This window comes from Acipenser ruthenus, chromosome 3 (genome assembly GCF_902713425.1).
Source record: "Acipenser ruthenus chromosome 3, fAciRut3.2 maternal haplotype, whole genome shotgun sequence".
Classification (NCBI taxonomy): domain Eukaryota; kingdom Metazoa; phylum Chordata; class Actinopteri; order Acipenseriformes; family Acipenseridae; genus Acipenser; species Acipenser ruthenus.
Window position 1 is genome coordinate 89,579,870 of NC_081191.1, and position 13,273 is coordinate 89,593,142.

At 36.2% G+C, this 13,273-nt stretch overlaps 2 protein-coding genes across 3 annotated transcripts in view; one reads left to right on the forward strand and one right to left on the reverse strand.

The window, feature by feature from the left end:
- Positions 1-3,891: 3,891 nt before the first annotated feature.
- Positions 3,892-10,058, reverse strand: LOC117435309 (M-phase-specific PLK1-interacting protein-like). The gene is made up of 2 exons (XM_034058366.3): positions 9,503-10,058; positions 3,892-5,233 (listed from the first exon to the last, which is right to left on the reverse strand). The coding sequence occupies exons 1-2, from the start codon at positions 9,920-9,922 to the stop codon at positions 5,030-5,032; spliced, it is 624 nt and encodes a 207-aa protein (XP_033914257.2). The 5' UTR covers positions 9,923-10,058; the 3' UTR covers positions 3,892-5,029.
- A 392-nt stretch (positions 10,059-10,450) lies between these two features.
- Positions 10,451-13,273, forward strand: part of LOC117435489 (succinate--hydroxymethylglutarate CoA-transferase-like) — a 165,312-nt gene continuing 162,489 nt past the window's right edge. Inside the window, exon 1 of one of the 2 annotated variants that reach the window (XM_059018736.1) lies at positions 10,451-10,797. In XM_059018736.1, coding sequence (XP_058874719.1) covers positions 10,662-10,797 — 136 coding nt within the window. In that variant the 5' untranslated portion in view covers positions 10,451-10,661. The remainder of the gene's footprint in view (positions 10,798-13,273) is intronic. The other variant, XM_034058688.3, reaches the window with a different exon arrangement.

Consider the following 13,273-nt stretch of genomic DNA (forward strand, 5'->3'; position numbering starts at 1 on the left):
ACTGGTAACAGATCTTTAAGGATTTGACGTCCGACACAGTTGAATGTTGTCATCATGGTGACATCATTCCCGTGGGTTCTAAAAAAAATGTTGAAAACATTCCAGCAGGTAATGTTGCATGAAAAGCACCTCCACTGAGATGTCTAGGTTCAAACAATTCCATCTTCAGCCCAGTTCATTGATGAGCATTCAGCCTAGTAAAAAGGACAATGTTTGTATGTTTCAAAATTACATTATCCACCACCACCACCTCCAAAGAACAATGATTTAAATGCATTTACCTGTTAGTCCTTTGGATGAGATGCAAGACTGAGGTCCTACATAACTGCAGCAGCAGTTGTTGATGCATAGCCTAATTCACCCCTAGTCTAAGTCGCTTTGGAGAAAGCATCTGCTAAATGACGAATTAATAATAAATCATCATCATGCCAAGTAATAAAGATTATTTCTTCTTTTCACTATTTCACATGCCTCTATCTTTCTAGCAAATACTGTTTTCACGATTGGTGTTCCAAAACATCTTGATAGGTTTTATCAAGCATTCTTTAACATAAGTGAATCGTACATGTTCTGCCAAAAAAGGGACTTTAGATACTCCTAAGACTTGCTCAACGGTGGTGTGTATTACCCATCAAATTGACGTCCGTGCAGGGATAATAAAATGAGGAAACTTAAAATATCATTTGAGGATTAAGAGGAAAAGAAAGAACTAAATTAATATGCAACCATATTGTCAATGATATCTGCAGTGGGGCAGAGTAAGAACTAAAATCGTATACTTTGAATGACAGAAATGGTTAAAAAAATGTTATGTTACAGGAGGTTGTGTAGTCCAGTGGTTAAAGAAAAGGGCGTGTAACCAGGAGGTCCCCGGTTCAAATCCCACCTCAGTCACCGACTCATTGTGTGACCCTGCGCAAGTCACTTACTCTCCTTGTGCTCCGTCTTTCAGGCGAGACGTAGTTGTAAGTGACTCTGCAGCTGATGCATAGTTCACACACCCTAGTTTCTGTAAGTCCCCTTGGATAAAAGCGTCAAATAAACTAATAATAAATGTTAAAATAGACAATTACAGGAACTAGCCAATATATCATTGTAGGGATTTAAATCAATTAAGTTTTACAGCTTGTTTCAGACCCCGATTAGCACTAATCTTGCACTACCTTACCAAAGGTAACATTAGGTAGTCCAAGACTAGTGCAAATTAGAGTCTGTTAAACCAGCAGTTAAAGTTCAACACATGGGGAATATCTATGCACTAAGGTAGAAAACAATAAATTACCCATTAAAGAAGAAACTATTTATTACTAAGTTTACATATATGTGCACAGACCGGAATGGTAAACTTCAGTTGTTAAGTACAGTATTCTAAAGAATGGAGAACGCCTAGGAGAAAAGCACAGCTAAATAAAGTAACTGACTCAGGGGGAGGTTATGCACAACTAATTAGTGGATGTTTCACAGACATGGTGCATTTAGTACTGGTAAATGTCATATGCTTAAGACTTAAAATCAAAATTTCCAGAAAGCTTTAAGTAGATTGATAGCACATGACAATTACCCATCCATTCCCAATGAAAAACAATGCTATTAATCTGCAAAGCCTCCACGTTTTGTAACCATGGATGCCTAGTAAAAAAATGGGTTTAAAAGGGCCCCAGAGTTTAGATGTTTGTCCTGCATACATTAAACAGCTTTCCATGAATACAGTACATATGCCATTATTTATATGTAAATATGTGCACAAAGCTTACAATTACACAGGGCATTTATTAAATCAATGTTGTTTATAATCTAGTTAATGAAAATGTTATCATATTCTAGGACTTAGGATTTTAGGAGATTTGTTGTCGAGAAGTCACCATAAAAAACATGTACCTGCTTAAATATGTATTTTTTCTTCACAAACATTAAATATGGTGCCACTGTAGTATTTTGTCTTGCACTCAAAATGAACTGAAATCAGCCAATTTCAAAAAAAGACTACAGCTTATGTTTATGCTTCATGCATGCATTTCCAACATCAATTCAACCATAAAATGTCTTGATATTCAAGGTAAATAAAAGCAGCTGTAGTTTTGTTTTATTTTTGAAGGGGGAGGGTGTGTGTGTGCAGGATGTCAAACAAATCAGTTCCAACCAGGTGTTTTATATAATGACTGCAAAAAAAACAAACAAAAACATGCCAAACAAATGCATTACACATATAGATCCGGTCATAAACAAAGCCAAATCATTCTTACAAATATTTTGATTCTCAGTAACCAAGCACAGTGAAAAAGATGAAAAGTGGTAGAAAGTACATGCTTCCTTTTTCTCATTTCCTTTTTCGCTGCAATCAAATGTATCAGACATTTCTTTGTATTTATGTAAATTGGGGGCATCCAGGTACTCTGCATTTGTTAATTCAGAACTTTGATGTGCCAAACATATAATAATATAAAACAACAATATAAATATAATTGTATGTTACTTCTAAACTCAAGGAAAGTTTAAAGACTACGTCCAGATAGTCTGTATAAGCTGCCTGACGGTAGCCTGTATTTTTCTGAATACAATATCAATTTGTGTTGTCCAATATACTGATAAATGAAATGCCCTTCAGATGACTGTTGGGTTTTAAACTACATTGGACTATTTTCGTAACAATGTCGAAAGAGAAATATCAGTTTCTGTCTGCTCTCTCATTGGCCGACAACTGAGCAACATGTCAAAGGCTGTTGCCGATGCTTCACAGAAACACTCAGATTTGGAACTGCAACCTTTATAAATTTAAGAGAACAGCTCAGCCAGGCTGCACAATTCATAGCTTGCATTAATAAATGCTTAGGAGCTAGTTTTGCCACATGCAGTTTAGCTATAAACCACAAGACTGGTTCAGTATACATGCCCAAACAGTCAGTACTCAAAATAGATTAAGATAGTAAACTATAAATATAATACTTCTAAACAGGGTATTGATATCTAGAATATACATTTGCATGGTAAACATACTAAATGATTAATACAACAATTTAAAACCTATTGATAAAAGAAAAAAAAAAACACCACACACGTTTCACTAAATATTATAAAATACATGAGAACTGAAAAAAAGAAATGAATTCCTGACCATGGCATCTACTGTATGTACACGGTTTGTTGTGAATCTGCAATTACATGGAAACACCTTGGCCCCAATTGTTAAACCTTTAAAAACTATCTATCTATCTGTAAACATATAAATAAAACACTTACCTTCAAACTTTGCAGCTGTAATGCAAGAACAGTCCATTGGTCATTATGATTAAGGTTAGGATATATTGTCTTAAGCAGTGGTGAGATTGAGATGCCGCAATAGATATTCTTGGTAGAACTGAACAAAAATAAATGTAGCCCAATTAAATTTAGTATTGACAACCTGGAGTCCCTATTTGTTTTAACTGTATTTATTTGTTTGTGGGAAAGGTGCCACTATTTTAATATTACCTTTAACTGAGGCATCCAATATGTTTAAACTAAAACGAGCATGTAGTTAAACTTAGATGTCACTATTGAAGATCATTTCAAGTGTGGCGAAAACTAATTTATCAATTAAATACACATTTAGTCATTTCCCTTCTTCAGGGCACAAACATATACTTTCATATATTAGCTTAACAGATTTGCCTTGGGTTGTTTCCTTAAACACATCTAGCAAGCTACAACTGCACACTTAGCAGGGGCCCTGGAGTCACTTATATTTTACAGGTTGGCCAGCCTACAAACTGGCTGGTAACCCTGAAATTCTCTTTTTAAACATGCATAGCTTCATGTTAAAATGTGTGTTGTGTTTTTATAAAAACCAAAAAGGTTGATTTGCAATGTATCGAAGTTTGGCTTGAAACTGGCACATTAACAACAAACGCAGTGTAGAATTATTCATGTTCATCTTGATGTTATTTTATTCAAATAGAATAAACAAAAAACACTCAGCTTGCAAAAGCTGAGATGGTGTACTAATCAAACATTAATGAAAGGGATTTAAAAAACAAAAAACCATCCCAGATTAAATTACAGAAATATGCTGACACTTATTTGCCTTGACTGAAAGTAGTCTAAAAGAACTGTTAAGCAAAGGTTTATTTTATAGCAGTTTAAAATAAGCTGTATTTGGGTTTGAATCAGCCTAAGTAAATACATAACAAAATATATGTAGACATCCTACAACATTATGGTTATTTTGATATTATTCAGTGAAAAATATTCCACAATTTGAGATTTAACAGAAAAGTTTAGGTTTCATTCCTATGTAAACCTGTCATAACAGTATTTATTTTACACAATGGAAAACATTTCCTGAGATGGTTAAAAATGTGTTGAACGTTTGGTACTTTTCTGGTCTTCTAACACAAATATTTCATTTCATGTACAAACCAAAGAAATAATAGCACTCTAACACATGATTCATCTTAAATACAGTATATACCCATATATACACTACTTTTATGACAAACTACAGATGACAAGAATGTTAGCTACACATTATTTTTTTATGTTATGTACAATTTTGGAAAACAATCAAGGGTGTACAAACTTCCATTGTAATTCCACTGTAAAGTCAGTCTAAAAACATTGTGATATAATAAAAAAAATTACCATTTCAATGGTATCTCAGTAAAAATCAGGCATTTAAGCTGCCTGTCGGTATTCAAAGAGAGGTAAATAGTGAGATGCTGTTTTACCACTTGCTAACTGTTCGCTGGTGATTAAAGAACACAGATTATTAAGTTCTTCAGGGCAGGGAGGCACTTCCAGATCCCCAGAGTACTAAGAAAACTCCCAACACCATCCATCTCTCCCCTTTGGAAATACCCAATGCAGTAAAAAAAACAAAAAAAAAAAAAAAAAGTCTCATAAAATAATACTGTATTACAAAACATGTTTAACTAAAACCCATTTTCATGTTCATGTAAACAGTACTTTGTCCAGATATATCCCTAAAAAAGGATGTGATCCTGCTTCTTAATCTGCGTTGCTGCAATAAAAAAGGGGGTCTATGTATCTGGTTTTAACTGAAATACCTCCCTCTTTTACCAGTGTTTGTTGTTTGCTCTCTGTTGTACTTCTGGTTAGTGTCTGTAACAGTAACTGGCTCTAGGCTAGCCCATGGGTCCTCAAGCATTGAAGGTCTGTAATAGTTTTCCACATCATTAGACACTCTTTTCTCTCTGCCATGCGCAGAACCAAACGGTGTAGATGTCCTGGGTGAACCCTTTGAGAGAAAATCATCATGTAAAGAAACATTCCATAGTTAAAAAAAAAATTAAATAAAAATAAAACTAAGTAATATTTAACACAACATTTATGTTCCGATTTAAGCTTTAATTATCCAAATTGTATGTGCTTTTTCCCCTCTAATCTTTTTAGAGTGCCACCAAAGGTATGTTTGATGAAGTTCAATGTGAATGTTAAACAAAAGCTTTGACGGGAGTCTTTGAAAAAAAAAATAATAATAAAAATAATAATACTAATATAGCATGTTTGTAGTTCTAGCTATTCATAAATTACAAATCAAGCACCTTTTTTTCTGTTTCCAACTGCAATTTTTAAACATATTTCTCAAGACCCAGGTTCTATGAAAAATGTCCATGTAAACAGTACTGTACTTCAGTGCTAAGTTTACTAGTCTGGACAGTTAATTGAATGGCGCTCCTCGTTTAACTCTAAAGACTTACACCCTGAGATCTGAATCTCGGGGAGTAAGTTAGCTTTTACTATCGTTGTGAATCTTCTCCTAGTAAGATATAGGCTTGTCCATAATTTTGTAAGTGGTAAAGAAAATTAAAGCAGACTCCCTGGCCCCATTTTTCCCATGATATTAATGTTTTACAGCTATCTGATGCTTATTTATATCATATTCAAATTAGCTACATGGTTCAATTATTTATTTTTTTGCTAAATAAATATAGTAAAGGGTGCCATGTCATATATACGCTGATTTTTACCCAAATTCAGTGTGACCAGTAATACCATTGCTGTTCTGACCTCATGGACTGAATGTCAGCTTGTATCATACAGCACCCCATACAATTTTCTATATCACATATTTAACCACTGGAGAAAGACTTTGTAGTTCTGCAGTGCTGAAACAGATGAAATACTGAAAATTCTCAATCAACCTCTACTTGTGGAACACAGGCACGCAAATTGGTCACTTTTCATTTAAAGCAATGGCTTGAAGTTGTATGCACTTTCTTTATCAAGGGTAGGCACACTTTACCTATTTCCTTAAAGGTGTCACACAGTTTCTAGAATAGAAAGGGTTAATAATTTAAACACGACAGCAAGCCCCCTCCTCCATCACACACAAAATAAATATTAAATAAGGATTCAATTAAGAATCAGTTTTCAATTTACAAACATGGAGCACTTTAGTAAATTACCTGCTGCTAAAACATCTGCCCTGAGCTTTATGACGCTCAGTTAAGTTTACTAACTCGGGATGCAACTTTACTGCCACCAACAAGACTCTGAACTGGATATGTAAAACCTCTTGCTTCACCATAATCATATTTTTCATAATGCTGTATTGGTACAAAGCAATATTGACAAAAGGCTCAGTACTCCCTCCATCTTCCGTGAAATGATGACCCATATTATTAAAATAACACATTAACACAAGCAGTAGCCTTTTCAGTATACTACAGTAGCTCAATTATAACACAGGGGCCCGATGTATTAAGGCTTTTACCTCGATACGCAACTTGAACCAATTTTTTTTAAAAAGACAACAAATTTGAAAACAAAGGAACAACTCAAAAGTTTAAATTCGAGTGTATAAGTTTGTTACTAGTAATGTAACGTTAGCAGTTTAATTGACCTTTTACAAAACTTGCTGCAAGTTTCATTTTGGTTTAAAGACTAATAAATATGCCCAGGGTTTGTTTCAATAGGAGGACACCACCTTTGAACTATACTGAGGAGGTTTGTAAAGGGCTGGGCTTGTTAATTCCTCTCAATGGACTATAATCAGTAATCTATTAACTGATAAGTGTTCAATTTATGTAAAATTCTTTAGAAAAACCCACACAGGGTTACTACTTTACTAGCCTAAACCAAGTACAGCATACTGATATGTTCTGCTTTAGATTATATAATGTAGCACTTCACACAAATTCAAGCATGGCTTGTTTGAATTTGGTTATTCATTTCTGAAAGTCTGTGTAACATTAACTGCAAACCAATTATAGTCCTGAACTTTGATTTACAGGTGTTTTGCTTTGTTATGCATTAGACCTAGGCCTACTTTGTAAAATGTTGAAACAGATTGAATTTTAACTGCATTTTGATTCAAGCAGTTTTCTGCTTTAAAATATGTATGATCAAATTACACTGCTTCCGAGTTGCTTTCGAGTGTCTGATCCAATGATCCAGACTGCATGCATGACTTCCGTGATGCAGGAACCAGCAATTCTTATATAGGCTACGGTTCTTCTGAACCATGTTAGCTGCATACCTTGCAGCACAGTCTTATTCAGGGCCAAGAAATGTGCCACCTGCCTACATTACATTTTGCTGGTAGATTTAAGTTTATTTTTTCAATTGTAATGATAAATAATCAATTTTGCATTTATATTTAAATGAGTTCTGTAGTAATGGCAAGGGAAGGAATTTATTGTGTTTGGAACTTCTTCAGGTGGAGGAGACCATGCATTAAAGGGATGGTGCTGACCAAATACTGGTTTATTTTAAAGCAAAACTACAAGATAGACAGCACAAGATGCTCATAGCTTTAAGAGAGGGACAACCAAGGCTTTAAAATACCCTTACCCCATGCACTAAAATTACTGGGTCCCCTTTTCAGTGCTAAAGATCTATTTGGCCCTTTTTTTGTTGTTTGTGTTTTGTTTTTAACTACTGCACAGAAAGGAGTCCTACTACAGAAGTATATTGCGGTAAAGGATGTCAATCAAGTTAAATGACTCTCTACACAAGTATAACTAAGTGTGTGACATACAGAAATTGTGTAAAGGCAGACTAGCAGATTTGTGGCTATAAGAATATAACCTGCTATTCTCATTTGTGCCGACTACATTTCTTTCATCATCAGCGATTACACTAAAATCTACAGGAAAAAGCACCTCCAGCAGGCCATAATAAATTAATTTTAAAGCTTTGGTTACCATTTCTTTAAACATACCTATAGGTCTGTGGATAGTTAAGTTCTGATTTGAACCTAACCAGGCTACGGTACACTTAACTCACACTCAAAAACAGAAATTACCGACAAATTTGTTAAGCGTTAATAGGTCATTCTAATAACAATAAAGTGAGGAAAATACAGAAATTAATTTATAAAATACTGAAAACATTACTGCGTATTACCTTTCAGTTCAGGGAGGCGAGAGACGGCTGTAGTAGCCACTAGAGGGTGCAAAATAACTTAACACTTAACTTGCACACTCAAAAACACAATTCTACCAAATTTCTCATCATTTACCTTTATTATATTAATATAAAGAACATTATAAAAAGTTATTTATAAAAATATAGTAAAACAAAACAGCTGTACTATTATATTCTTTATCCAAAAACGTCAACATAATTAATTGAACTAAACGCCAAGTTACTTCTTCATTCACCTTACCTCATTTACAATTACTAACACCATTTATTTGTCCATGCACAACTTCAGTCTGCGCCACATCATATTTGATTTCACCTAACCCATAAACTTAATCCCTAAATCAAACCCATTAAACTGTCACTATCAAACCAACTCTGTTACTATTGTTTCAACACCGTTTGCTTTGCACCCTCTAGCGGCATCCAGAGGCAACTACATCCGACGCTTAACGCCCTGAACTGAAAAGTAATACGCAGTAATGTTTTCACAGTATTGCATAATTTCCTCACTTTATTGTTGTTAAAAAGACTTGATGCTTAACGCCAAAACATGTGGCAACATTTTCTATGTTTGAATTTGCGAGTTAAGTATACCGTAACCCCCCAAACAATTCTACCTAAGCAAAAAAAAAAAAAAAACACACACACTACGTTTGGCTAGATTTATCAATGTCTTTGCTCTAAAGTGCACCCTGCATCATTTTTTTGGTCCATGGATAATAAATAACAAATGATAATGTTAAACAATTAACTCAAATATAATTAAAAGATTCAACCTGATTTGCCATCCACAAAAAGGTAAATTACTCTTCAGCGTAAAGAGGTTATGGCCCGCCCTTTTACAGAAGCACTGGTAAAATCACAAAACAATTTGCTACAGTTAAAATATCTTCCCAAATTCTTAAAAATATAAAGACCGTTCCCAAAACCATGTAACCTTTCATCTCCATATGCAATTTAGCGATGAAAGCCCAGGCGTCGGGGGAAAAAAACAAAAACACACACACACACACACACACACCTTGTTTTAAATTAGAACGTGTAGTTATTTTAGCCCTGGGTGTTGAATTTAGAACAACGATTATTTTTTGAATTTCGAGGAAAAAAATAAGTATTTGTAGCCCCCTATTGTTACCTGCCGATAGCCCCTCTGTTGTCCGGGGCTGTGCTTCTGGTAGTGATGATGGTGGTGGTGGTAATCGTTGTGTCCTCCCGGGGACTTTGCATACGGAGTCGAGTACCTAGGGCTTGGCCTCTGCGCGGTCTGACCCGGGGACTGGCCGTTATAGCTCCCCATACCGCCGCTACCGTTGTTGTTATTGCCGTAAAAATTCTTCGGAGGAGTATGGGGAGATTTGCCAGAGTATTGCCATGGTCTCTGGCCATAAGGCGGAGACGTGGCGTTTAAAAATCCCCGGTTAGGAGGAGGCAGCAAGCCCGCCTGTCCACCTCCTCCAAAGCCGGGCCCTGTCGGGGAGCCACGAAACCCCGCAGGTCTTTGATCCATGCCCCCGTTTCCTGGAGGAAGTGGGTGTCGGAAACCCGGTCTGTACATTTTCTCAGAACTAAGGCGATCTGCTTTTATCGTCTAAACTTTGTATATTGTAATTGAAACACAATGTGTACAAGAACGCAATCAAACCACCGCCATGTTGTGCTGCAATAGGAAGTCGTCCCCTTCCGTAACGGAACAAAGACCGAGCGAAAGCGTTCCGACATCCTGCTAGTGTCAGGATGAAGAGGGTGACGATGTATTAATACAGAGGTACATTCACACCAAAGAAATAAAGAAATACAAAAAACAAACAAAAAAAGCATGTAAGCCGTGTCAAAACACAGAAACCACATTCTATGTATGATGAAAATCGTTGTTAGTTTGTTAGTACCATCGTTCAATTACAAGAAAGGCATAGTTCACACTTGCAGTAAACGCTATCTTACGCACTTTTTCAATCGTTAATGTGCACATATTATTGAGTCTACATGATGTACGGTACCACGGCGACCCTTTGCTCCGGGCAGTGCCAAACATGTGCTACTTTAGTCAGATGTGTAATGGCTGCAGTACAGGATACTGACCTTAGGTTTAGGGTTTCGGTGTTGGGAGAGGATTATTAATTGTTTTATTAACAATAATATGATAACCAATCAGAGTGCAGTGTCCTGACAGGATAATTTCGTGTTACCTTTGTACAGCTCGATCCGGTGTCCAGTTCTTTCCGGTCCCCGGTTTTGTCTTTTCCTGTCAGTCCGCCCCCTTGTTAATTTGTCTGGAGGTTTGAGAGTAAGGGAAGATGTCTGCACTATCACTATCAGCGCTCGCTAAGGGGTTTGCAAGACGCTTCTGTTTAAACTCCTCGCGTTCCTTTCATCTTAATTTACTACAACAATGCAGAAACAGGAAGAATCTGCTCACCAGTTCGCAGCCAGGTACCAGCTACATACCTGTTATTTATTCTTTTGCATAACGCATTTGTGCTTATTCCATTAAAAAAAAAAAAAAAAAAAAAACAAACAAAAAAAAAAAAAACTATAATTGTCCAGTATTGTAAAAAGTCGCTTTTATTATTTCAATATTTTACAATATAACCTACTTCATGTGTGAAACCAACTGTTTTTCGCAGTTTTTTTTAATGTATTGTGAACTTTTCTCACGTGTTGCGTTGTAAATCAGTAGCTACAGATCTGGTGATTTACAATGCAGGTTGTGGAACTTTCTGTTGGGGTTGGGACTATGGCTGCTCTCGCCTGCGTGCCAACGCTGTTGCCGTTGGCAACGTGACGCTTTTTTCATGGATCCCTGTTGTGGGAAAAGAAAACCTAGTTAGCAATGCACCATATAACAATTACAGCATTTAATGTTATATGAAGAGTAACTTAGCTTTGTGCTACATTAACCAGCTGTATAGTGTAATACAGGAGAATCGAAACAAGAGAAGCTAAATAAAAAAACATATCAAAGGTGTAAAAGCAAGGTCTTAAAATCAATTTAGTAATATGCTTCAGAAGCCTGTTGGTTGTTTAGCACAGAGCTTTCCAACCTTTCTGGCTAAAAGCCATGCCAGTGATGCCTGTAGGCATCTAAAGAGTGAAGTATGTAAAGTGTCAGGCAATCACAAAAAACAAAGTGTATGAAATAAAACATTGCATATTGCAATACAACCTTAAATAGGGTTAGATTACAAAATAAACACATAAGTAAATAGTAGCAAGGGCATTCAATAAAGACAAGCTTTTTCAAGATTAAGCTAGCTGCTTTGGTGTTTGTTTGCTAAACATCCCTGGTATAGTACAAGCTTTCAATTTTGCCCGCTTTCAACATACCTGAAGGTACCGCACTATAGAGCACATCAATTGTCATGTGATTCATTGTTTAAAAAAAAATGAAAACCAGTTGCGGTCAATTGCAAAGAACTTGTAGATTTAGTTTGGAGCTGCGTACTAAGTTGCGGACTAGCTTATACAGTACTTTCTCAGGATCATCCCAAACTGCGTACTAATTTAGACCCTGATCACACTTGGGATTTGAGGCGGCCCAGGGCCAGCCCAGATTTAGGCCGCCGTTTCGATGTGGCCTGCAATCCGAGACCAGGGCCGGCCTTTACATATGTATGAACGCAAAGCAGATTTAGGGCCGGCTTTTCGTGTCACATGACCAATACGTAGCTCAGTAGACACTCCCATACTCCCACAAGCGTGAAAGGTACATAGAAAGCTGAGTCAGTGTGGGCAGGACGGCAGTGGATCAATATTGAATGGTAATTATTTCTACACCATACAACTTTAATTACAAATATTACATAAAAAAAAAATCTGGCGGGTTAACGTTCAGGTTGTTTCTTTCACATAATATATGAGCTGCAGTGCATTCAGAATTATGCTTAATTTGTCATTAAGCAAAGAAAATTACATTTTCTTCTTGTTATTTAGTAACTAAGCGATAAATATAAAAACTGCAGGATTGTGGATCTCAATAATGATCAGTAATGGTGCTGGCGACTTGGCGTATTCAGCCATCATTGTTTATTTTGCATGCTACGATATACATAGCTACAGAAGTGTGCATCTTTACATTAAAATATCGATCATTTCTTTTAGCTGCTTGCTTTTACACACACATAAAATACTGTTCTTATCCACAAATATTAAGATCGTTGCTGCACCATGTGAGGATGAGACCCTCACTGTAATATTTCAATGTCTGTTATAGGCTTCCAAACCAGAATGGCTGGGAAGCGTATTGTTTCTGTTAGTATTTTTTTTTCTTCCATGCTTTTTTTTTTTTTAAATGGCTCTAAAATCAACACCGTTGCACGGAAACTCATGAAACTTGGTAGGGTGGTAGGCACCTAAGGGAAGTTGTGTCAGAGCGAAAATAAAGGTCATAGGTCACATGGTGTGGTGGCCATATTGAATTTTTTGAGAATTTTGGACAATTTTAAAAAATCTTCTCCGAATCGGTTTACAGCAGAGATCTGAAACTTGGTGCACATACTCCCCTCATGGCCTAGATTTAGATTTGTTCAACACAAGTTGATTGGTCACATGGTTTGGCAGCCATATTGGATTTGTCAAAAATATTCAAACGTCTTTTTCTTTGAATCCGTTATGCCGATTTGAGCGAAACTTTGCATACATAGCCTGCAAAGCAACTCGCTACATAAATAAAAATGGCCGCCGTGAGCCAATCAAATTTCAGCTATGGTCAAATTGCACATATTTGCACACATTACCTTGCTAAAGCTCAAATGCAAAACTTAAAACTCCTTTGAGAGTTTAGACAGTGTCATAGTTACTATAGAATACACAAATGAACCCATATATGCTCTATTCAAAAATTAACTTGACTGTGACCTTTGACCATGTCCTTAAGGTCAAATGCAAAACTAGCTTATAACTCCTTACA